General features: G+C 40.3%; 1 protein-coding gene across 1 annotated transcript in view; it reads left to right on the top strand.

Moving 5' to 3' along the window:
* The window catches only part of LOC134534536 (proton-associated sugar transporter A), a 42,867-nt gene that overhangs the window by 10,738 nt on the left and 4,729 nt on the right, over positions 1-27,400 (top strand). The window contains exons 2-11 of the mRNA XM_063373018.1: positions 2,894-3,059; positions 6,218-6,480; positions 10,549-10,773; positions 11,900-12,001; positions 13,323-13,444; positions 15,716-15,808; positions 17,721-17,864; positions 19,593-19,772; positions 22,741-22,871; positions 25,377-25,551. Coding sequence (XP_063229088.1) covers positions 2,902-3,059; positions 6,218-6,480; positions 10,549-10,773; positions 11,900-12,001; positions 13,323-13,444; positions 15,716-15,808; positions 17,721-17,864; positions 19,593-19,772; positions 22,741-22,871; positions 25,377-25,551 — 1,593 coding nt within the window. The 5' untranslated portion in view covers positions 2,894-2,901. The remainder of the gene's footprint in view (positions 1-2,893; positions 3,060-6,217; positions 6,481-10,548; positions 10,774-11,899; positions 12,002-13,322; positions 13,445-15,715; positions 15,809-17,720; positions 17,865-19,592; positions 19,773-22,740; positions 22,872-25,376; positions 25,552-27,400) is intronic.

The following is a 27,400-nucleotide window of genomic DNA, read 5'->3' as shown; positions in this document are numbered from 1 at the left end:
AAACTTCTTCCATAACTGGTATATTCTCATTCGCCATTCTTTTAATAACACTGAAGCTGGAATCGCAATGCCACGACGAAAAATACGCTACAGGCCCCACATGCTCAGTAGCCAATGAAATCCAAAGGTCACAGTGACGTCAACACTCTAAAATACGCCACCTAACGGCCCTCAAGAACTAGATTCTATTTACAATTTTGACGTGTCATGCTGCACGACGGAAAGAATTTGAAAATAGTTACTTCTTGGTATATCTTTATGCTATTAAAACAAAAATTCTTTTTACGTTTGAGTACCTACACTTTCAAATTTGTAGTTAGACTTCAACTGTTTATTTTAAATTTCTAGCATAGCTAATAGCAGCATTATTTTCTGTCCCTTACCGACATATCTAGAAATTGCATCCTTGTATCTAAAAATAAACTTGATATCACGTTGTTTAATAGACGACTAAATTATTTTGTTATGCACTTCAGGAAATAAATAGGAAATAAAAGATTCCTATAGGGCCTACGTGGTTTTTGGTGCATTATATACTGCATTGTATGGACACATTTGGTTTAGAATGATTTTCCGACAGCCATAACTAGAGTTCGTCGTGTTATTGTGACGCTACACTATTAACTCTGTCGTGCTAGAACGCTGTACGACGCCTAATCGAATTTGTCGTGTTGTGTTCGACGTGTACTGTGATTCCAGCTTTGACATTTCTCGTCTTTCAAAAGCTTTGTTATGTAAATAAAAAAAAACAGTGAGCGAGTCTATCAGCACTTGCCAGTGATGTGTGACATCTAACCTCGGTAACGAGAAAAATTTTTGAAGGATAATTAATCCGGCATTAAAAGGAATTGACCTCAAGTTTTAAAACGACACTTTAATATCAATTAGAGAACTTATTTATATAAATTGCTTCGAGGAATGAATTCGTTTAACTATGTATTGAAGCAACGCGTATTTCTATTCAAAACTTAAAAAAAAATATCGAATTTATATTATATATTATTCATGATTATTTCCCAACGTATTTATAAGGTATTATAAAAGCCACATAGTAATGCGTTGCTTTGTTAACGAATATTGTTACCGGAATGAAATGTAGCCAGCTGTGTCCTCTTTCTCTCTCTCTCTCTCTCTCTCTCTCTCTCTCTCTCTCTCTTCAAACGCCATGGAAATGTTCACACTCGCCGACACGCTGCGGCCTAAGCGCCAACCGTAGGCCGCGCCGTGTGCTTCTCCCTGCTTCCTGTTACACATTTCCGTCGCATTCACGAAATTACTCTCACCAATTAGTTTACACATAAAAAAATTGTGAGCAAGCATTCCTAAGGAATGGGAGTTTGGGCCTGAAGCCACCAACGAGCAAAGTTATTTGAATATACAATAAATACCATGTGGAAGTTTAAAGGCGAAGTCTCCCATGGCGGCTGAAGTCCACAGCGAGTGGAAACGGGAAGTTGAAGCCTCTGTCAGGAGAGAATCCCCTAACAAGGAGGTGAAGCTCCCAGCGTGTGGGCGTCTGGGTGTGAAGTCCTTCTGAAGGTATGCTTGGGACGGAATCTCCAATAGTTTGTTGTGATGGAAAGAATTTGGTTGCGAAGCCTCCAACTCAGAGCGAAGAGAAATTTGATGCGAATTTTGGGAGCCAAACACCTAACCTGAGGTAAGTGTCCCTTGGGGTAATTTTGGGTGTGAGGTCCTTCTGAGTAGATGCTTGAGTACTCAATGGGGGCGATGACCCTTAGGGAAACTTTGAGTTGAAGCTCTCTTTAATAAAGTACTTGGAAGCGAAGCCATTAAGGATTGCTGGTTTAGGGGCGTAGTTCCCAGCGACTGAAGTGAGTAACTTTTATAAAAAATTAAAATATTTTAAAAAAAAATTATCTTAGTGAGAATATTAAACGTTGTTTACACGACAAAAAAAAACTTTTCATAGCTCATCACGCCGTTTAGGTTAACTGCAGAGAATTCTCTTAGATGTTGTATCATACGAAGGATATCAACTGTCGGAATAAGTTTCAAAAGTTTAGTACTAATGGAAATAAACCTTAATTACTTTTAAAATTCTATCACATTTTACCCAAGACTGTGCAACATATGAAATCTTAAATTTAACAATATTAAATTATTTATTATATGTATGTATCCATTGCTAAAACGTAAACCATAATTTTATTTAATATATATTTTTAGTATTTGACTCACGTAATGACTCGTCGGTTTTGATTGGCAAACGACGGAACACATTTAGTGAAAGGAAAAAAAAAAAGAGTTAAGTGTGAAAACCCCAACGGCTCCAGGCAACTTCGCCGCACTTCGATTTTGAATAAAATTTCAGTTTGGATTCAGATAAGAGCCCTGGGTAAGTATGACATCCGACGAGCGCGCGTGCCATCCCGCGTCACTCCTCAGAGCATCTGTGGGATTACCTCAGACATCGTCCTCACACCTTGGAAGAACTGAAGATGCGAAATCTGGAGGAAATCATCGCTATACCTCACGAAATGTGCCGAAAAGCGGTAGAAGAGTTCCGAAATCGCCTTCAACAATTATTCATCGCTGCTGGTGGCCACAATCTTCCTGATGTGATCTTCAGAGCTTGATAAACAAAAGGAAATGAATACAATAAACCTCATTTCTGAAAATTTCTCCGTTTTTTTTAATAGTCCTTCAAAACACCGATACAAACGCCTTCGGCCCCACCTTGCATGACACCCAAAAATTGCGGAATTGGTGCTTCACCACGTCTGATGATGGTTAGTAAGTATGGATTAGAATCCCCGTCGTTTGAACCACAGTCACTTCCAAACGAATGCGGTGTTTCAGAGCTGTTTCCAGAGTGCAGATGGGAGTGTGACGGCTCTGAACCAGCGGGCTGTTGTGTCGTGGCCCGCAGCGCCCGGGATGGCGGACAAGCTGCGGCAGTACCAAGGAGTGCTGGGGCGGCTGCACCAGCTCCGCGCCGACGCCAGGGAGAAGTGGCAGCAGTGGAAGGACAGGAGGTCGCTGCCGCGGCCGGGCGAAGGGAACTACCCTCAAGAGGACTACTCGCACGTATTCAGGTACATCCCCGGGCAATGCTGGTACCAGGACGGCGCCAGGGGCTAAGCCAGGGGGGGGGGGTGTTTAAGGGTTCAACCCCCCCCCCCCTTAGCACCAAATCTTTAATTAAGTTTCTTATTCATCACTCAAACAAATTTCATATTAAAAATTAATAAAAATTTTACCATTACAATATTTAAATTTAAGTACCGAAAACTGCTAAAATAGCACTATTTTACACTTTAAAATCCTAATTTTCCCGGGGGAGGGCCACCGGACCCCCCGCTTTAATACGAGGGGGGGGCATGCTTCTTAACACCCCCCCATACACAAATCCTGGCTACGCCACTGGACGGCGCGATGGCGGGCACGCCCAGATTTACAACCCAATCACCAGGGCCACGTGTGAACATCTCAGCTCTCGGTATGCGGTATTTGGTAGGGGCGATTTATTGAACGGAACGAAAATATGAAATTTTGATACTGCCATCTATGGCGGATGGCGCGATCAACGTTCACAAAAAGTCAAAAGAAAATTTAGTAGCTAGTATTAACCGTTTAATGAATTTTTAAACAAGATGCGCAGTATTTTAATAAAATTTCCTTATCGAAAATCAGATTCAAAGCAGGGATTTAATAAATTTTAATCATGTAAGGTTTGAAATCTTGGTCTGCAAATCAAATGATTGGATAGTCGACGTAGCTGCCCTGGCAGCGAATTCTAGTGGCGAATGCGGAAACTACGCGTGATTCGCGTCAATAAATGTAGTTGAAAAAAATTTCGCGTATTATTTATCAAGCTCGGCACTGTTTTTAAAAGAATTCGACGTTAACAATCGTGTCCGAGATTTTGTGCATTCGCAAAATAAGAACACATGAATTTGCTTGTTACCGTGGTTAGATGTTGCGGGTACTGATTATTTTTGCGAAAAGATTTCGAGACAATTATGTGTTAAAACATTGAGTCATTGGTTTTATTTCATCGTGGTTATTTGGGTTTCTTTCAAGCACATGTCTACTCTAAGCACAGCAGTCATAGCCATGACACGATTTTTGAAAACTTTAAACAATTAAATATTAAAAGCGTTGTGTAATGATAAATAAAAACTAATATTTTTTATGAGGCTTTATATCGCAAAGATGACAGTGTATTAATTTTCTAACCTTAGTTTTTTAAAGAAGTGGCTTTTGCGAAAGATGGTAAACTAACCAACGAAATGATAGTTTTTTTTTTTTTTCAGTATTTAAAAATACCACTTTATTTTCCCGCGCAGTTTTTTTCTTACTTAAGACAAAAATTTTAATTCGTGTATTTTATTATATATATTTTAAGACATAATTTATATATTATTATACATATTAAGTATGTATTCATAAACGATTGGCACTCGTCATGGTAGTGACAAAGAATTAACTGAAGTTAATCCTACAAATTTATAGCTCTATTTAACCCAACTTGTTTTTTTTATAAATTATGTATTTTACTAGAAAAAAAAACTCTCCGAGATATCTTAAAACCTGAAACCTAGGTCGGATCGAGAAAGAGAAAACCACCGAAAAAAAATGTTTAGACATAAATGACGAAATTGAACTAATTACAAGTATCAAATGTATCTTCTGATTTAATTTAATGGAAATCAAACTGCCATTAACTTCAACATTTGTTGATAATCGCCGTTTCAAAAACATGGAAACAGTTTAACGTACAGTTACCAACTAAACAATCTATCTCCAGAGTGACGTAACAAATTGATAGACAGAGACAGATATAGATGCGCAAAAACATGCAGTTATAGTTTCACGATGGACCCATGTATTTTTCGCGAGAAAATCTTAACTCTCATCAGACTTCATTAAGGTATACCCGCGCCATAGGTTTCTTCTTTGTAGCCTAGTTGGTGGCCGTCAGACTGCAAGACCAGCAGTTGCCTTATTCGACCAGGCCATTCAGGAAGCGTTTCCTTCGATACTGAATTGCTGTGATTCGTGTACCAACAGTTAACAATCACCTGAAATAACCTCAACCAATCACGAAACATAGACGATGATACAGTGTTTACAAGACCCTACCAATTATAAGAGTCGATCATATTATGACTAGAGTCCCGGAAATTTCGCGGATTCATCTGGCCTCAGGTTAGAATTCAAAGTTATAGGTGTACTCGACCCATGTTTCCTTTCCCATTGGTTGATTTCTTAGCGAGAACATTTTTATCCTTGTTATTTGGCACTACCTGATTCGCTTACTTCTCTCCTAGCTGGGCATCATTGGCTCACGGTCGTAGATGGGCGTGTCCAGATAACTGCGGTCCAATCATGAACACAGTGCGACAGTGTGGAGGTTTGCATTCTAGCTTAAGACTAAATGAATCCGCGAAATTTCCGTGGCTCTAATTATGACATAAAAACTGTTGAAACCAAGATGGCGTCTTTCCGTTCCCAAAACTCCCACTTTATATGCACAAAACAATAATAACTACTTAGTGCCAAACACGCGAATGCTTGGTTTGTTCCTCATGATGATGATGGTCCGTGGTCGATTCCTACCCCCAACATCACTGATTGGTAGAGACCGGAAAAAAACACGAATTCATTTCGCGATAGGCTAAAATACAAATAGTTATACCTCAGTGCTGCCTCTGCTATTGGTTCACAACTCACCTGGATGACTCTGGGCCAGGGGCGAGACAACAGGGGGGGGGGGAGGGCAAGGGTATTTTGCCCCCCCCCCCCTCTGAAACCTTGAAGTGGGGGCAAACGGGGGCAAATAAAGTGCTGTGTAATCAATTTTTAGATAATAAAACTGCTTAAATAGCACCATTTTCCACCTTGAAATAGAAATTTTCCCGGGGGAGGACCCCCGGACCACTCGCTTCATTAGGGGGGATCGATGATAATTTATATAAAGGTGTATTGCCCCCCCCTTTGGAAATTTAGTTGTTGCGCCCCTGCTCTGGGCCAACGAGAAACACCCAACCAAAGCTTTATCAAATTACAAGCTGCTATACGTTGGGAAGTCTCACAAGAGAGCAGCAGCCAATGAGTGGGTGACATTTGACAGAGCGTACGCAGAACTATGGAGTTCATCCTGCAGGTCATTGAGCCCACGAATTTCTACCGGTCCCTACTGATTGGTGTCGCCGCCGCGTGGATCACCGAAACAGTTAGTTCCTTGCAGGCGGAAGACGCGCGCCGAGCTGGTGCGGATCTCCGCGGCCGTCATGGGCATCGAGTTCTCGTACGCCGCCGAGACGGCGTTCGTGTCGCCGACGCTGCTGAAGATCGGCGTGACGCACCGCCACATGACGATGGTGTGGGCGCTGTCGCCGCTGGTCGGCTTCTTCCTGACGCCCGTGCTGGGCTCGCTGAGCGACCGCTGCCGCCTGCGCGCCGGGCGCCGCCGCCCCTTCGTGCTGGCGCTGGCCGCCGGCGTGCTCGCGGGTACGGCCCTGGTCCGCCGTCGGGAGCATCTACCTCAGTAGTTCCCGAGCGATCATCTTGCCGCGACAAACTGCCATTAGGAGCCTTCAAGCTTGGATCTATACCTCAGTAGTTCCCGAGCGATCATCTTGCCGCGACAAACTGCCATTAGGAGCCTTCATGCTTGGATCTATACCTCAGTAGTTCCCGAGCGATCATCTTGCCTCGACAAACTGCCATTAGGAGCCTTCGAGCTTGAATCTATACCTCAATAGTTCCCAAGCGATCATCTTGCCACGACAAACTGCCATCAGGAGCCTTCAAGCTTGAATCTACCTCAGTAGTTCCTGAGCGATCATCTTGCCACGACAAACTGTCATCAGGAACCTTCAAGCTTGAATCTATACATCAATAGTTCCCGAGCGATCATCTTGCCACGACAAACTGCCATCAGGAGCCTTCAAGCTTGAATCTATACATCAATAGTTCCCGAGCGATCATCTTTCTACGACAAACTGCCATTAGGAGCCTTCAAGCTTGAATCTACCTCAATAGTTCCCGAGCGATCATCTTGCTACGACAAACTGCCATTAGGAGCCTTCGAGCTTGAATCTATACCTCAATAGTTCCCAAGCGATCATCTTGCCACGACAAACTGCCATTAGGAGCCTTCGAGCTTGAATCTATACCTCAATAGTTCCCAAGCGATCATCTTGCCACGACAAACTGCCATCAGGAGCCTTCAAGCTTGGATCTACCTCAATAGTTACCAAGCGATCATCTTGATACAACAAACTGCTATTAGGAGCCTTCGAGCTTGAATCTACCTCAATAGTTCCCGAGCGATCATCTTGCCGCGACAAACTGCCATTAGGAGCCTTCGAGCTTGGATCTACCTCAGTAGTTCCCGAGCGATCATCTTGCCACGACAAACTGCCATTAGGAGCCTTCGAGCTTGAATCTACCTCAATAGTTCCCGAGCGATCATCTTGCCGCGACAAACTGCCATTAGGAGCCTTCGAGCTTGGATCTACCTCAGTAGTTCCCGAGCGATCATCTTGCCACGACAAACTGCCATTAGGAGCCTTCGAGCTTGAATCTACCTCAGTAGTTCCCGAGCGATCATCTTGCCACGACAAACTGCCATTAGGAGCCTTCGAGCTTGGATCTACCTCAGTAGTTCCCGAGTGATCATCTTTCCACGACAAACTGCCATTAGGAGCCTTCGAGCTTGAATCTACCTCAATAGTTCCCGAGCGATCATCTTGCCGCGACAAACTGCCATTAGGAGCCTTCGAGCTTGAATCTACCTCAGTAGTTCCCGAGCGATCATCTTGCCACGACAAACTGCCATTAGGAGCCTTCGAGCTTGAATCTACCTCAATAGTTCCCGAGCGATCATCTTGCCGCGACAAACTGCCATCAGGAGCCTTCGAGCTTGAATCTACCTCAATAGTTCCCGAGCGATCATCTTGCCTCGACAAACTGCCATTAGGAGCCTTCAAGCTTGAATCTACCGCAGTAGTTCCCGAGCGATCATCTTGCCACGACAAACTGCCATTAGGAGCCTTCAAGCTTGAATCTACCGCAGTAGTTCCCGAGCGATCATCTTGCCACGACAAACTGCCATCAGGAGCCTTCAAGCTTGAATCTACCGCAGTAGTTCCCGAGCGATCATCTTGCCGCGACAAACTGCCATCAGGAGCCTTCGAGCTTGAATCTACCTCAATAGTTCCCGAGCGATCATCTTGCCTCGACAAACTGCCATTAGGAGCCTTCAAGCTTGAATATACCGCAGTAGTTCCCGAGCGATCATCTTGCCACGACAAACTGCCATCAGGAGCCTTCAAGCTTGAATCTACCGCAGTAGTTCCCGAGCGATCATCTTGCCGCGACAAACTGCCATCAGGAGCCTTCGAGCTTGAATCTACCTCAATAGTTCCCGAGCGATCATCTTGCCTCAACAAACTGCCATTAGGAGCCTTCAAGCTTGAATCTACCGCAGTAGTTCCCGAGCGATCATCTTGCCACGACAAACTGCCATCAGGAGCCTTCAAGCTTGAATCTACCTCAATAGTTCCCGAGCGATCATCTTGCTACGACAAACTGCCATCAGGAGCCTTCGAGCTTGAATCTACCTCAATAGTTCCCGAGCGATCATCTTGCCTCGACAAACTGCCATTAGGAGCCTTCAAGCTTGAATCTACCGCAGTAGTTCCCGAGCGATCATCTTGCCGCGACAAACTGCCATTAGGAGCCTTCAAGCTTGAATCTACCGCAGTAGTTCCCGAGCGATCATCTTGCCGCGACAAACTTGAATCAAGCTGGCAATCACAAGCTTGCCGGTTTCAATCATGTTTATTAACCCCCACGGCGTAGCCGCAGTTCGCTGCAAATCAGCTACGACAAGCTGCTATTAGGAACCTTCAAATTTTAATCAATATTATAAGTATCCGCGTGATTATCGTGCTACGATAGGCTTTCCATTATGCCTGCCGGTTTCGGCCATTATTACTTGCCCCACGACGTAGCTCACTAGCTGAACTCCAGCTACGACAAGCTGCCATTAGGAGCCTGCAAGCTTCAAGCAATATTAAAAGTCTCCACTTGATTATATTGCTACGACAGGCTTCCATTACGAATCTTCTGGTTTTCTAGCATGATTACTAGCTCTCAAGTCGTACCCAGGTCGCTGCAAGCCAGCTTCGATATGCTTGAGTTAAACTTCCTATTAGAAGACTGCCAGCTTGAATCAAGATTATTAGCTTCCCCGTCACAGCCAGCATGCTGCATGCCTTCAGAACATCCAGAATTAAAAGAAAAACTTGGGGAAATCACTAATTCTACAAGCAGTTTATTGTATCTATGGGTGAATTTTAGTTATTAATATTTTTTAGTTAAATATGTTAGTATTGTAGACTCAAGTTATCAAATCATTAAGTTTGATAGTAAACAGAAGTTATTACTTCAAGTTCGAAGAAATACTCTCTGACGTTTCAGTCAACATTGCAGTCATCATCTTCAGTGTAATATATGCCTACTACAGGCAATTGCATGCTACCCTGACGATGCTGACTGCATTATTTATCGAAACGTCACAGATTATTTCTTAAAGATTAAAGTTATTAAAACCTACAACTAGGTATGAGCCAATCAAATCCTCAAATCCTGAAATTATTTGGTATTCGAAAGAATTTATTTTCGAGGAAAAATACTAGAGGACTTTTCTAGGTCAATTTTTAAAATTCATACCAATCATTGTTACAGTTCCCCAAGATATTGTAATTAAAAATGTAATTACATTTAAAAAAAGGGTACAATATGTATTGATTCTGAAAACTTAGTTTGTAAATCAAACATTAGCTGACATTTTTAGTTCTTGTCATTATTTATTTTTGACCGTTGAGACCTAGATTCGGAGTCGAGCAGTGTATTCGAGGTACTCTTTGGGATTCGATTTCGAGATTAGGATTCGAGAAAATTGGGAATTTGACATACATATCACTATAGAAACCTGTCAACAACTGGGCTGCCTAAAATAATAAATCAGAAATGTATAATTTAGTTAGTTAAAATAATGTAACATTTTAACCGATAAAGGTGGTTGAAAGATATCGGGGCCTGGCCAACGGCCACAAGCTGTTCTCGCAGCTCGGCGGCGTGGCACGCTCGTCAGGGCCGGCGCGTCCGTACAGGCGAACTAGGCAACCGCCCAGGGCGGCGCAGCACGACACATAACAGCTCATACAATATGTTTAACGATTATTGATACTAGATGAAAATTGATTTTTTGTAACAGTTTGGAATGTTTATATTGATATAAGTAATTATTATTTAAAGTCCACGGTGACCTGTTTATGATTTTGTAATAAGTTAAAAAAGTAAAAAAAAAAACACAAGCCTGCTTACATTTGATTGTTGACAAAATATTAGGCTTACGTGATGTATTTGGAGGCAAGGACAATTTTTTTTTTTTTGGGTGTCCGGGCCGGGCGGGGGGGGGGGGGGGTAATTAAGATTTTTTTCGCCTAGGGCGCCAATTTACCTTGCACCGGCCCCCTGATGCTCGTGTGTCTGTCTCCCCCGGAGGTCTGGTCCTCGTCCCCAACGGCGAGCTGCTCGGCCGGGCCCTGGGCGACGCGCCGGAGACCTCAATGCACGCGTCGACGGGGAACTCTACCGCCGCGCCGCGGGCTCGCGGCTCCAACTCCTGGGGCGTGTTCCTCACGATACTCGGCACGGTGCTGCTGGACTTCGACGCCGACGCCTGCCAGAGTCCGTCCAGGGCCTACCTGCTCGACGTCACCGTCCCGGGTGCGTGCTGCTACTCACTCTCCAAATATCACAGCCAGATCATCTACCGTCGTGTAGTTTTAAAGCTAACACCAAAAGAAAGTTAATAAACAGTACAATGGTATGTAAAACACTGATGTATAGAAATAAAATAACCAGCTGAGCGTTGGTCTTCCTCAAAAAACAATCAATACGGAAGTGTATCTATGAACATGGTTTTGTTGAAAGGGGGTGGTCGTGAGAACGTGGAGGGTATGGGAGGAAGGCAAAATCCCTGTGACCCCGGCCGGTTTACTTCAAATTTTTTTAATGATAATTGCATTCTAATAACATCTATTGAAACCTAATAATTAATCCATTGTTTTTTATATATATAACGTTTACAAAGTAACGGCCTCGGAAATGTTTAGTCTTTAGAAATTTTTTCTTCCATTGTGTCCTTTGAAAAATTGTACATATAGTAGAGGGGATGGGGCCTCAAAAATAATATTTTCCCCCGGTTCCTTAGCTTCTCTCGACGGCTCTGCCTGTTAAATGTGAAATGTAAACCACTAGAAAACAGGAAACGCTGTGCCAAAATGGTGCGCGAAAAAAAATACTTAAATATATATTTTATACATAATGTCGTCCAGGCTTCATTTTAACTAATGTCAATATTATGAAGGTTCATTTCAGACTATATAAACTATCTTCCAAACAGCTTTACTACAGTCGTTAATCAAAACAGCTGATACAAATATAAAAATTTCCGCCATATTGGTATGTGAAACACCGAAAAAAAATGGGGGAAAAACGGCTTCACGTCTGATGGCCCTTGCTCCATCTGGATAATTTTCTAATCTCTGGTCTATAGTGACATGTTCGTGACGAAGAGCCTATGATGTACATTCTGTATTGCACAGACCCGAACAAGCCCGAATATCTACCTTCGGCCAACTACGGGATAATTTTTTTTTATTACTTTACAAAATTGTGGATGGTTGGTTATGTTAGGTTAGTATAGCTACATTAAAAATACTGTTAAATCATTTTAATGCCGACGTTGGCCGAAGGTAGATATTCGGGCTTGTTCAGGTCTGTGCAATACAGAAAGTAGCCTACATCGTAGGCTTCCCGTTCGTGACGGCGCACCGTTGTTGTGATGCAGAGGACCACGCTCGAGGCCTCAGCACGTTCACCGTCATGGCGGGTCTCGGAGGCTTCTTCGGGTACGCCCTGGGCGGAATAAACTGGGACGCCACGGCCATAGGTGAGGAAATGCTTTGCCAGTCGTGCTGTGGTTCGTAGCAATCACAGCAAACATGTGCAAACTCTCTGCCCATTAGCATTGGCGTAGCTGTGTTCATAAAGTTGGGGGGGACAAATAATGATTTTGATGTCATGTAAACCCATTCCCCTCTTACTAAGACGGGGGGTCCGGGGGTCCTCCAACGGAAAATTTTGATTTTAAAAGTGCAAAATAGCGCTTTTTAAGCAGTTTTTGTATCTAACCATTGGATACATCGATTTTAAATTATTATTGTTTCCTTAAGATAAAATTTGATGAGTGAAAAAATTACAAATAAAGTTGGGCAGAATAATATTATAAAATAAAAATATCACGGTCTAGAAAGTTGGGGGGGGGGGGACAGTCCCCTCCACCCAAAAAGGTCAGGGGGACACGTCCCCCCTGTCCCCCCCGTTTCCTACGCCCCTGCCCATTAGTGTTGGAAACATTGGTGATTTCCTTTAATAAGTCATGGTACTTGTTATTCTGTATTGCATGTTCGTCCACGATGCTGTAAACTGATATATTTATGCCAATTCTATTGAAATACCACCCTGGGGACAAAAAAAAACATTCATCGTGACTGCCAGCCCCACTAGTTGATAGCTCCTATGTTCTCATAACAGCAAGTATCATCTTAGCTGATATTAATGATAGCTCGGCTGTACACAGACTGTTACGAAAAAAAAAAAAAAAAACTAGAAATCACCTTGAAAAAGCACTGCTGTGAAAATTAACCGCATCGCAAATTTTTACCCGTCGAGACGTTTTGACACAGAGAGTGCATTTTTTTTCTGGAATCGTTGCTTGCTCACAGACCCGTTCTATTATTATATTTTCATCCAATTAATTATTTGAAACCAATACCGGTTATCTCTAACACAGGAGAGCATGTGATAAATATTAACCCGGTGGCATGAAGTGCAACTATACAATAATTTTATATTAGTCAATTGTTAGATAATGTTATTTTCACTTATGTTAGGAAATATGAAGAACTGGGTGTTTTTTAATTACAAATTAATTTTTATTACGTTAAAAAAATATTTTTTTTTAGAATTAAGTTGGTAACGTACATTTTAAACAAATACAATGATTAAACTGTGTGTGTGTGTGTATGTGTATATATATATATATATATATATATATATATATATATATATATATATAGGGGCGGACTCGCAGCCAGAAGTTTTCCGTTCTCCTTGAAGCGAACTGAAATCTGCTGCTGACGGGCGAGAGAGAACCGCCACGCAAGGTATGGTGGTCAGTGCTGTAGCGTGGCGTCGTGTGCCGTCCCCAGGAGAACTGCTGGGAGGTCACGTGCGCGCCGTCTTCACGCTCATCGCCTTCATATTCTGCGCCTGCGTGGCGACCACGGTCACCAGCTTCAAGGAGATACCGCTGGACCGACTGGATGCCGAGGTGACCTCATGTCGATATCCACAGTTGCTCTGTAGTCTTACCAACATTATTCCAATCACAAATATTTCTGCTATGGGATTTTCAAATAGAAACACGTATAATATTTCTTTGATTCGTAGCCCTTGAGGCCGGGCCCCATCAGAGTCCCAACTCCCACAGCAAGCACAAACTCTTGTTACTTTCCACAAGGTAAACACTTGCCCAGATGGGGCCTAACCTGCATATTAAATTCAAAGTTCAAATACAAAGGGATAAAAACTATGCTGAAAAAAAAATGTAAGGTGGCAGAACATTGACCGAAGACATCAAATCAGTTTCAACGTTTATTGTTAACCTTTAACCATATCTCATAAAGCTTCTTAATGACCTTAAATGTTTGAGTGTAGAATCTTAAATTAACGTCTCGTGACCATACACGGTCACATCCTCAAAATACTATTTACATAAAATCCCTCGTTATGGTTGTAGATAGGTGAAATATAATATCATCTTGAGCTAGTACTACTCCTTCCTAGTTAACTTTTCTTGTCCTACACTTTTACTGATTCTGACATAGATTTTTGTGAGATTAGTTTCATTATTTTTATACTATAGTTGCCACTTAATATGAAGTCGGTCTTTTTTTTTTTATGAACGGCATTTATGCCTCAAATGTTTGATGAGTTCAAAACACCTGTTAGTTATTTTAATATTTGAAAAAGAAATTATATGAAGTAGACTTGTTTTGTTAATGGCTAATGCCATATTTATTAAATCTGTAGTTCTAAATTTTTACATGGGCATAATTGTGGGGAAAGGTACGAGGGGTTAACATTTAGGTAATTTAGTTTGATTAATACTAATCATAACTACTAATCAACTAATGATATGATAAAATCGCGACACCTATATTCTTCATTTGAAATAAAAATGCGATTCTTTCAAATATTTTAAAATAATGTAGGTATCTGTAATTTTGTTAAAATTGTTACAATTTTTGAGAATAGATATAACCAAAATAAATGAAAGTGTAAGTGTAAACGATGGCATAATATTAATTAAAATTAAAAAGGCGCTTGTTTCACAGTGTTTTAACATGGCTACTTCATGAAATGAAAAGAAGGTAGAATTAGTGTGATTTCATGAAGGTAAAATATATTATCTAATACATTAAAATTGTATTTATACAATGAGAATAACTTATCTTGATTAAAATTTAAACAGATTTGCGCATTTCCACTTCAAAAAATATAAATCAAAACGGTTTTGTAATGAATCAAATCTCGTATTTACTTCATAATTCATTGTGTCTATTAATCTAAATATATAATAATCGATGTGTGTATGTATGTTACCTGTAGACTCCAAAATGGCTGGACCGATTTTGATGAAATTTTCAGGCAATCTTAAGATTATCCCAGCGGGTGATCCTGTGAGGTTTGGTAGTAATTGTATCAACATTTTTGTTTTTAATTTTGTGTCATATTTCCAATGCAAATAAATACAAAATTAGATTTTTTGCTTTTTTATTTTTTTTATTTTAGATTTACAATTAAAAGCGATATTGGAGTCACTAGTTTAGTATAAACGTTTGGATTGAAATACATACTTTTCTTACAATTGTAAAATATCAGCAATTACCAGCAATTTCGCGTGCGAAGCCGTGGGCTATTAGTTAGTACGTTATAGGACAAGAGTGCCACAAAGGGAAGCCTAAGATTCATTGAAACTCGTACATTCCCGAATATAATCGAATTTTGCCGCTCGCTCGTGCAACCTCGAAGTAAGAAAAATAAAAAGACCATTTTGCGAGATTTCATAGTTTTTTTCGTGATTTTAGAATATCTTATATGTCGCTGACATAACCTAAAAATCTTTCATTTTAGTTACTATCTCCTAGATGTTTCCCTCTCGGGGAAAAAAATATAAAAAACTAAAGTTTTCAAAATTTTATTTATGGAACACAACTGACCTACTATTTACATTTTACAAAAGAAAAAAATCCGAAGATGCACGAACGAGGATTATTCGGACGTCTGACTCGGGTTCAATGAATCTTAGGTTTCTCACACAGTAATTAAAAATATCTCAAACATGGTGAGGTGGAGACGAATCCTCCTGTAGTCCAAAGTGAATTTTTTTTCTTTTGCCTGTTTCCCCCCGCGATTCTGTTATGAAACGCTAGTTCATGTTGCAGATAAGAACTGAACAGATATTATAACGTTGTAGGAGGATCCTGAAGTGGTTAACATAGGCCTTAGAATTTGTCCTGGATTTCTGTTTTGTTTAAAGTCCAAGCAAGCGTTGGAGCGGACCAGGTTATCTCCAGGCTCGGAGAACCACAGCTACGGGGCTGTGGAGGCATCCGGCATCCAATTGCAACCGGTGAGTATTGTATTTTATTTCATTGGAAGCAGTGCTAATATATCGTTTGGGTACCTGGAAAAAGTTGGCTACCAACATAAACAGATAAAATTATTTAGCTGTCAACAATCAGACAGAAATATTTTGTGTCTGAAACATTCAGACGACACGTGTTTTGCACTTACTGACTTTTTTTAGACACAGAAACTATTTTATTTGCCTTGGTTATTAAAAAAACGCCATATTCAAGAAACTGTACTAACCTTGTTTTCCCAACAACCATGCGATATACACACATATAATAAAAAAAATAATAGCTGCAAGTTACCGCTTCACTGGGGTTTTTTGGTCGTTATTTTTTTATAATGCTATTTTTTGTATAAATCACATGTCTTAAAAGACTTCTGTTTTATCAAATACTTTTTCATTTTTTTATATTTTTTACACAAAAATTTTACATACTAAGTAAACACACATATCTTACACATATTAAATTATTTAAAATAAATCGGATAATTTATAAATTTTTAGAGTACATCAGCATTTACATTATTTTTAGTCACATATTCGTGTGGTATTAGTATATAATGGTTTTCTCCTCAACCTGATCTAGATAAGGCAACATATGGGGGGGAAAAAACAGTATTCTCTCAAATCTATTCCGACATACTTAAAAGTTGGTCCCTGAGCTTTATTTATAGTGACTGCAAACGATACCTTCACAGGATATTGTAACCGTTTAAAACTAAATGGTAAATTTGAAAGTATCATCGGAATGCGAGCTAATAATACCGTTTGCCCAACTGCTGGCCAATTCAAAACTATAGCAACAATGACATTGTTTCTAAGAAATTTAACCTGAAGTCTGGTTACGTTATTTAAATTTGGTGGTCTAAAGTTACGTAATAAAATAATTAGAATGTCAATTTTTAATTGCAACAAATGTGGAGGTAGCCCACACGGATTCTATGAATTTAAAAATTCTTGAGGGTAATGTACGGCGTTCTTCTTGGTCCATGACGGTATCAGTGGCAAGGTAGTCTACAACGTAGCCTGGTAGTTTAGACATTATTTTTTCGTTGATGGCGTCAACGCTTATATTACTGGCAGTTAAAATTGACCTCTCACACATCCATTTATAATATTTTTTCATGGATATTGGCCACTTCCGGATACACTTTAGAGATAAGTTATTCAATGTTGGTCACGATATCAACAAGGTCTTTATCAATGACAAATTTTTTGTCTGATTCAGGTACTTTCACATCACCAATCAAAAGGAGCTTTATTGGCAAATCTGTGCTTCCTCCACCTAAGTGACTCCTCGTGTTGGTATTCAGCTTCAATGATTCAACAGACTTTCACAAAATGGGGTAGTTTTTAAGCAAGATTTAATCATATCGGCTCTAGTTCCTCTAACTATTACGGTCAAACGGCAAACGGTGTCGGAGTTTATCAACGTCATACAAACTAACATTATATATATATATATATGCCGACCTGTGTAGTGCATTTGGATGCATGCAGGCTTTTGGTGCAATGGGTTCTGGTTCGAGTCCCATAGAATGCATGGTTATAAGTTTGAATAGTTTGAATTGGTCAAAAATATGACTAACTAAATTAATCAGTTGAAAGAAACTGTTAATGATTAGTCAATAAAGGGTAGATAGTTGGTTCGCTGGTGATAAAAATTCACCTGAGTCAAACATTAAAAAAAGGTTAAGTAGTTATGTGCCTTACGTCTATAATTGGGGTAGTTGGTTCAAGTTCCGATGTCCAAATTTGTTCAAAAACATAATAAAGTGGGAAAACGTTTTAACGCTGAGATAAATAAAAAAGTAATTTGTGAAGTAAGTTTGCATACGATAATAATCAGTAAACAAATATTTACAGTCAACTTGCTATTTATGACGCGTTATTCTTATTTTCACAGGTCCAACCAAAAGAAAGCTATAATTCTCTAGGAGGAAAATCTGATGGAAATGGCTACATCAACTATGGATTCGACGAACGTGGCAACCAATCCGTTGATGAGACAACTTTCATTAAACCTGTTCCAGAGCCCGTACATTCACAGGTACTTTTATTATATAAGTGTCTCATCGGTTCATTTTTGATGTGTAACATCTTAGCTCTTAGTATAAGGCATTCGGTAAGAGAAATTTCGTAAATGGAACGGAAGTCGCATGGAACAGAAATGTGTAGTCACAGTGCTGCCATCTGTGGCGAATGGCGACAACCAAAGTTCACAAAGCCAAAGGGAAACTTTATAGTATCTAAGATTGAATGAATTTTAACAATATGAGCAGTATTTTAATAAAATTTGTTGTCTGTAATAAGGTCCAAAGCCGGGGTTTAGCATTTTAAATACGCTTTTTTTTAGCTTTACTTGTAACTAACTATGTAACCAATCTTATAAGTCAATCTTAACCTACTTCGTATCGATTTGAAACTTTGCTAGTATATGAAATCCCGATGATAATACAATAATTTCATGACTTTGACCCGAAGAGTCATATGGGCAAAAAAAAACACTAATTTCATGCTATGGGCAACACCATGTTTTTTGTATATCCATGAGTCCGGGGTATGGTGGGAAATTCGCCCAAAGTCGACTGTCCCTCTCATGGGGGGGGGGGGGCAAAACCACAAATTTTTTGACATTTCTAAAGTTGACTCTCTTTCTAATTGGAGTGTTTCCGAGTCATTCGGGGTCCTCACATCTCCCCCCCCCCCTTATTTTTAGGAAAAGGTCATTTGCCCCAGATTTTTTGAAAACAAAGTCAATTAAAGTACGTTAATTAAAGTACGTTAAAGTGCTTCCGGGGCCTTCGGACACCATCGGACTTCCTTGAGGGTAGGCAGGGTCAATTTCCCCCGAAATTACCGGGACTTTGAAAATTGATATTGTAGTGCATTCCGAGGAATTTATAAAAAAATATATAATTCCTTGTAACTATGTAATCAAGTTTTAAAATTTTATTTTAACCTACTTTTAATTGTTGTATCGATTCGAAACTTTGCAAGTATATGTAATCCGGATGACAATACAATAATGTCATGACTTAAACCTGAATAGATAAGGGGGAGAGTCGGTCATAGGGACAAAAAACCACTACTTTCGAGCTATGGGCAAAAACCATGCGTTTTATGTATCCAAAAGGCCATTGGCAATTTTGCCCGAGGAAAAGTACAAAAGTATGAAGCTGGAAGTGATGAAGTTTATAAACCAAAATTTCGTACTTCAGTCTTTTAAAGCGACTTAATTACTTCTAAAATATGTTTTTTTTTTTTTTAATTATATGTGTCACAACTGAACACCCAATAAAAGCCTCAACATCGTCTGATGATGTCATTGTCATCTCTGAACATGTTTTGAGCCGGGCACACACTGATATTCTTCGCAGGATTTCCGGAAAGTGTATGTGCGGAGAAGGGTACATTCACGCCGCTTTCGATAACTCGAGGGGCCTGGCCTGTGTAGTTTCTCCTATGAGGATTTCCGGTACATGTTTGGAAAAGAGAACATTCACGCAGCTTTCGATAACTCGAGGGGCCTGGCCTGTGTAGTTTCTCCTATGGGGATTTCCGGTACATGTTTGGAGAAGAATGCATTCAAGCCGCTTCCGATAACTCGAGGAGTAGTTTCTCCTCTGAGGATTTCCGGTACATGTTTGGAAAAGAGAACATTCACGCAGCTTTCGATAACTCGAGAGCCTGGTCTGGTTTCTCTGAAGATTTCCGGAACGTGCGTGGGGCCCTTCAGACGCACCGCGGTGTGTGTGTGTGTGTGTGTGTGTGGCAGGGCGGACCGGAGCCGGCGGCAGAACCCACGCTGGCGCAGTACCTCTCGTCCATCGTGTTCATGCCGGGCTTCCTGCGCGTGCTGTGCCTCACCAACCTGTTCTGCTGGATGGCGCACGTCTGCTACTCGCTCTACTTCACGGACTACGTGGGCGAGGCCGTGTTCCAGGGCGACCCCGCGGTGAGCGCGCCCGACGACCCGCCCCCAGACCTTTGAATATATATATATATATATATATATATATATATATATATACTGTATAGAAGTCGCGAGTGGATAGGATTTACTCTACGTTTTTCAGGAGCGCATGATGTGCAGCTTGGGAACTTCACCGCTGCAGTGCGCTGCCGTAACGCTCTGTATCGTCTTAGGTTGTTATTTACACGTTAGAGCGCAGCACTGTCGCCCGCTGTCATTCCCCGCACCCCCCCCCCCACCCATCATTCACTGCAGCTCAAGGTCGTTCAACGGGAGGGGAAGGGGTGTTTGAAGAGTTCGACACTTGTCCGCTAGGGACCACCACAAGTCGATGCCCTAGAGATGGTGGCGATTGCGGCGGTGAATTAACCAACTACCTCAAACCGTATTAGATAGTTTAACCTGGGCTGGCGACAGTATACAGTATACAGTATATATATTCAAAGCCCAGACGGTGACTCATCGCGGTCGACACACCCTGCAAGACACTGTGGCTTCGTAGTGATGGTTCGGTTGAAAGAGGCGTTGCGGATATTAGGAGTGAACATGTTATGTTTCGGTTCGGGTTTTTAACTACAAAAGGAACGCAAGACGTAAGTCTGCAAATACTTGCCTTCTGCCACTGAGAGAAAGGTTTGTTTGCCTCAACAAAATTTTTGTTTATATATGGTGAAATAAATATATTTTGTTAATCCAAACAAATATTTTGTAGTAGGAAAGATTCTGTTGACCCAACAAAATGATTTTGTCAACACAATTGTATATTTGGTTAGGTGTAACAAATGATTTTTGTTACTTACCGAGTTTGGTTAAACTAACAAAATATTTTGTTCCGCCAAGTAAATATATGTTTCGCCATATATAAACAAAAATTTGTTTGATTCAAACAAACCTTTTTCTCTGTGTGTAACGTAGCCACGTCGAAGGCGAAGATATCACCTACGTTTCGGTCGATGTTGCAGTCGCTATCATCTGGGAGCAGTTACCTACTGAAGTTATTGCAAGTTATCCTGCCTGAGAGGGGAGTGTTTCCCGATTGGCTGCAGAAGTGGGCCAATCAGAGCCTTCCTTTCTTCTGGTTGGTCTGTTGTTTTTGGTCAATCGATGTTGGACTTCTGTGATTGGCTGGGAGTACTGGCCAACCAGTGGCCTTTTCTCTTCTGTTTGGCTAGGCTGTTTGGCCAACCAGAGGCCATCTGTTGTTGGATGCAGAGCTAGGTTTTGAGGATTTCTCAATATTGGATCCCATATTCCGAACGCTTTTGATGTCTAAGGCCTGCTCTACAATGGCATGGAAGCAGAGGCGAATCACCTAAATGGAGACGGATATCACGGAACAGAGTTACTACAATGGCACGCATGCGGACACCGACCTGTACGGATTAGTTCTGCAATGCTCAGCTCTCTAGTTTACGTTCCTTCGTGCGACTAATAGAAGAAGAGTATTTGTTTAAGCTTTAAATATGTTAAAATTTGTTTCAAGTACAAACATGTATGTAAAATTCTATCGAAATTTTATGGTTTATTTTTATTATGGGTGTAAATCGTGACCATGTAATGTTATCGGAGCTAAATATGTTTTTAGTTTAATATTTCGTAACCATGAAATTCAATCTCATTGGTTGTCGCTTGTTACGTTACCGTGCATTGCGGAAGCGGAAGACGCGGTAGTGAAGTGTTCCGGGAGATCCGTCTCAGTTTACGTGATCTGTGTCATTGAAGAATGGGCCTAAATGTTTTCTCCCAGTCAAGAAGATACTACTTAACCTAATGTGCTGTAGGTTTGAACAGGTTAGGATAGGTAGTGTTTGAGTTGACTTGTGATAAAAGTAAAACTGTCAACATCAGTTGATGCATTCAACGACACCAATGGAGTAGTAAGATAGGGGTAGGGTGGGGGCCATACTCCCCCTCAACCTCCCCAAAACTGTTTTTTTTTTATTAAGAAAAATGCATCTCATAAACTAACTTTAAATATCTGAAGTAGATATCAATTTATGGCTACCAAAGTTGCAAAACATGTATCAAGACATAATCATAAGCAGAGGTAGTGTAACGATCTACCTTTAATAAGTGACAAATTTTATCTAAGACTTTCGGATGTTTAAAAAGCAGTGGATCCTCAGATAACCTAAAAATACGTATTCAAGCGTCATGAATTTCAGAAGGGAGGGGGTAGCGCTTGTCGGGTGTCAATTCATGCCCCTCAGAAACAGGCCTATCCAAAATATATTGTTATACACCCACTCCTCTCCCATTTTTACCACGAATACTGAATGAAACATGCATTTATTAACATTTAATATTCAAACTGGCCTAAACTTCTGTTAAAATTAGTCAATTGAAAGATATAATTTAGCGCAGATTATATTTTTATGATCAGTTTTTAAGAACCATCAAACTGTAACTCCACCCCTATAATCAACAGGAATGGACCACAAGAAACTTGAAACGTTAGCACGAGTAAAGAACAAATTTTTTGGGCACACAATTTTACTAACAAACACATTTTATATCTCTTTCTGCTAGTTAAGATAATGTTTCTGCAGCCCATAAACCTTGTCTTCAGCATACGGAATTTATGTCTGACAAGCCAACTCTCGAGATTTTAAATTGCTTTTAAATATTGGATTCTCAATACATAATTATATATACATGTACACCTAACTCCATGTATATAACAGGGATGTTAACGCACTGTAGTACTTGAGTAGGTAACTGCTCCCTGATGATGGCGACTGCAATGTCGACCGAAACGTCGGTGAATTATTTGCCAAGGACACGGCTACAACCCAGAAGCCAAGCTACTTCAGACAATGGCCGTGAAAGCCTGCTAATATTATTTCAAAACAAATTGTTTCTGATTGTTTGAAATATTTAAAACAAAGAGATACACTGCTATAGGTATAATTAGGGCATAGTATTAGAATAGTAACTGCCTTGTTTTCAGGCTGCAGATGGAACGCCTGCCAAAGATACTTATGAAGATGGGGTGAGATTCGGCTGTTGGGGCATGTCGATGTATTCCCTCTCGTGCGCATGTTACTCCCTCGTCATAGAGAAGCTGATAAAGAGATTCAGGTCAGTATGCCACGCTCTCGTTTCAGTGTATCTCCCACCCTCTCAAACTCGCCGCCGCAGCAAAGTTTCCATCAACATTTTTACTGCTGCATTTGAGATCAGCGTCCTCAATTATGTAATTCCGTTTTACAGTCTTGTTAAATTATTTTTTAGATAATAAATTACATGATGTGGAGATGCACTCACAGCAACATAAATATTTACGTTTCAAAATTAAATAATAACCACAAAAAACGCCTAGGAACTGTATTATTTTGTCACTTGGACCTATGGATTTCTTGAGTTGCTAGCCGTGTGCCCGATGGGAAAGAATTTTATCCTCATTTTAGATGAATTACGAAAAACGCTGATACAGCTGACTTTTATTTACAAACAGAAGCCTAAATATCAATTTCCATATTTCTGACTTTAAAAATGACAAACTTCCATACAAAATTTCATTCGCTATTTAACCCCTCTTATGAATTGAATTTTTTTCAATCGTTTCTTAGTGCTCACCTATGTTACATAAAGGACTCCTATCCAAAAGGTCATGCTTATAGACCTATTGTCAGTCAGTGTTAAGTGTTTTATTAAGTTGATTTTTTGTTACTTATGAAAGTTTTATATAAACTATATGAAGTACCTGGCGTTGCACGGGCTATACAGTAGCGGTTTTTCGGAAAACCGAATTTCAAGTCTATAAGTTATCTAATTAAAAAAAACAATAAATTGTGATTTTTAAGTCCCTTGCAACCCCTCCTAGGAGCTCATTTTCGTACAAATCCGTTCTAAGCCGACGTATATGTAGCAACAGTATAAACGAGTCAAATTTCAAGTCTGTAGGTCTTATAGTACCGGAGAATTCGTGATGAGTGAGTAAGTGCAGGGGCGCAACAACTAAATTTCCAAAGGAGGGGGGGAATATACCTTTTTTATAAAGAATCGTCGATCCCCCCTATTGAAGCGGCAAGGTGTAAAATGGTGCTATTTAAGCAGTTTTATTATCTAAAAATTGATTACATAGCACTTTCTTTGCCCCCGTTTGCCCCCACTTCAAGATTTCAGAGGGGGGGAGGGGGGGCAAAATACCCTTTCCCCCCCCCCCCCCTGTTGTTGCGCCCCTGAGTAAGTGTGTGTTATTTCGCTTTTATGTGGAAGGAATAACTATATATAGTTATGTTTTACTATATATGCAGTATATATAACTTGACTCCAAAAAACTTATATACTTTTCAGTCGAATAACTATTTAAACATGTATTTGCATCTAATCCTGTTACCTAAAGTTTTTAACTTCTATATTATACGACACTACCGTTAGGTATATTCGTAAAACAAAATCTTACCTGGACAAAATTTAAATTAGCTCCTTATAACATGAAATATAACGAAAATAATCAGCAACATAAAAGTACATTTTCATAAAAAAAACTCATTAGCCTGTGACACGTGTGCATAGGCACAAAAATTTATTTCTTTGAAACTGATATAGTTCACAGTTCACAGACTATTATTTACACGTTCACACGAACTCGCAATAGGTAGGTAGACCAAAGTTCATTCCCCTGTTCACAATTCGAAAATGTGCGAAAATAAATTATAAACTACTTTTTATAAATTTTATACATATAGTATATGTGTAGTACTTACAAAATAATCAATGATATTTTAACGTAAAAAAATTACGAATGTTCACACTTTAACTTTTTTTAAGTGCGAACATTAAATTGCATATAACATGAGCCTGCTAACATAAGGTTGGCAGCTATTCTACACTGAGTAGCTAGATCTAATTACATGAATAGTACACTGACATTGACAAACCCTAAATCGCATATGCTAGCAGAACTCTAAAACCATTGAAGTTGTGGACCGAATAATCATTTAGAATGAATACATTATCTGTTATGGCTACGAGTCCTAAATTAAATTAATGATACGTATTAGGCCCGCTCTGCAATTACACGGAAACGGCGACGGATTACGTTAATGAAGACGGATCTCACGGAACAGGGTTTATACAACGGCACGCAGACGGAGACGAACGCGTGCGGATCAGCTCGGCAGTGCTGAGCTCTCCTGTCACGTTGCTCCGTGCGACCAATAGAAGCGGAGTACTTGGCTGCGGCGGCAGCCATGTTTGTTTATGTTCTAAATACGTTAACATTTGTTTTAAGTACAAAAATATCTGTGTTTTTTTTTTTTTATTAATTTGTCTTTTATTTTTATTAATTATTACGATTCTGCCCGTGCTATGATTTCAAAGCATTATATATATATATATATATTTTTACTAAATTAATATTTCGTAACCTTGAAATACAATCTCATTGGTTGCCATTTGTTACATTTTCCGTGCATTGTGGAGACAACAGATGCGATAGTGAAATGTACCGGGAGATCCGTCTTCGTTTGCGTGATCCGTGTCTCCGTTTCATGGCCATTGTAGAACGGTCGTTAGTCTACGGTGTATTTGCTTAAGTCCCTTCTTTTTTTGTATGGCTGTGGCGTGGTTTGTTCGCAGGGCGCGCAGGGTGTACGTGGGAGGCCTGCTGTTCTACTCGGCGGGCATGACGCTGATGGCGCTGGTGCGTCACAGGGTGGGCGTGATCCTGTTCTCGTGGACGGCAGGCGTCATGTACTCCACTCTGTTCACCATGCCCTACCTGCTGGTCGCCCGCTACCACTCCACGGGCATGGTGAGAGAGTGGTCGCCTCGCAGTGAAGACATTGCACTATACTCTTGGCCCTCGGTGGGAGTGGTTTCGCTAATGCGACGGAAGTCAAGGAACGGAAATGTGCAACAACCGCGGTTGGCGTGAACCAAAGTTCACAAAGACCAAGGGAAATTTTATATTATTAACTGTTCAATGAATTTTTAAAAAAAGATGTGCAGTTCTTTAATAAAATTCCTTGTCGAAAATCAGGTCCGAAACCGAGGTTTAAATTTATGAAGTCTTTTTCGCTTTAATCGGAGCCGTTTCATTAAATAGTTAAAAAAATTCTGTCTGAACATCTCTGGTGTGCCTTTTTTTTTTCTTTGGCTGCAGCACACGTCAGCTAGCCGTGTATAGAAGCTATACTGCGCGCGGGATGTCAGGAAGCTAAACCAGTGTTTCTTTCAGGCACTTCTCCGGGGGGGCTTTGCCCCCCCGGAGTTCTCCCAGAGCCCCCCCCCCCCCCGGGGAATATTCAAAAAATAAAATTGGAATCCATTTTAATGTTACTTGTTAAGGAAAGAAATTCGTTACAGTCACAATCTTCATGTAAATTGATTAAAAACTGGTTCATGGCCATGTCTATTATGCAGTCCCTCTTTCAGTATGTTAAGTTTTTATAAATGATTGCAATCGGTTTGCCAGGCATCCTTTGTTATAGATGCAGTTAGCAGAGTCCAGCATGTGTGTCTCAAGTGCTCGCCCCCACGGTATTATGTTCCCGAACGCACCTCTTTATCTTTGCCCTTTAACTCACACATGTATGGTGGGAATACAATGACATGTTATAAAGTACCAGTGGAAAAGTTCTTAGCAATAGTTAAAATCCCAAATGGAAAGGCAGAAACTATTGCAGATGCAATTGACAAGGAACTTGCTGCTCTTGATTTAAATTATGAAAATATTATTGCCTTTGGATTTGATGGTGCTTCTAATATGGCTGGAAACATTGGAGGTGTAAGAAGGAAGCTTTCAGAGAAGGCGAACAAGGAAGTTATTTACATACACTGTAGAGCACACATCTTGTCCCTGGCAGCAGCTTCCTGCAGGAATAAAAATCAAAAAGTCAAAAGGTTTTTCCATGTTTTGAAAGACATTTATAAGCTGTTTAGTAAGTCACCAAAAAAAGAAAACATTTTGCATGAAATTCAAGCAGTAGTAAATGATCCAGTTCTCAAGATTCCAGAATGTATTGAAGTGAGATGGTTGTCCCACTACAAGGTAGTGAATACTGTCTTAAGATGCTTGAAGTCTATTTTGATGGCTTGTGAGCACATTCATAAAGAAGGAGCAGACCTCGCGTCATTAGCTGGGGGAATTTTGCTGGAAATCAGAAATGAGAGTTTTCTCATAACTTGTCATGTGATGAATGAACTCCTCAGTGCACTCTCTTACCTGAGTAATGCTTTGCAGAGAAAGGATTTGAGTTTGACCAAAGTCATTCCTCTAATTACTACAACAAAACTTCACTTACGAGATATTGCAGACCAGTGTGGAGACATCAACAGCGACTTGCAAAAAAATGTCTGAAGCGAAATAACAGAGAAGTTTGGATCTGAGGTGTGCCTAGTTGCTGATGAAGATTCAAAAAAAAACATTCAAGGGTATGAAAGAATACAGTGAAAGTGTCCTCCAAGAAATTGAAGACAGGTTCAACGACAAATCGATAGATATCCTGGTATTTTCAAGCCACTTTGACACATTTAAATCATTATTAGAATTAAAAGACAATGATGCAAGTAAGTTTTGCGCACACTTTCCTATGCTCGATGTCGAAGGTGTACTTGCAGACTTGAAATCCTTCCAATTTTTTATACGATCCATGATTCAT

The sequence above is a fragment of the Bacillus rossius genome, chromosome 7 (assembly GCF_032445375.1).
Source record: "Bacillus rossius redtenbacheri isolate Brsri chromosome 7, Brsri_v3, whole genome shotgun sequence".
NCBI classification, from domain to species: Eukaryota; Metazoa; Arthropoda; class Insecta; order Phasmatodea; family Bacillidae; genus Bacillus; species Bacillus rossius.
This window is presented reverse-complemented; position numbering and strand designations above follow the sequence as displayed.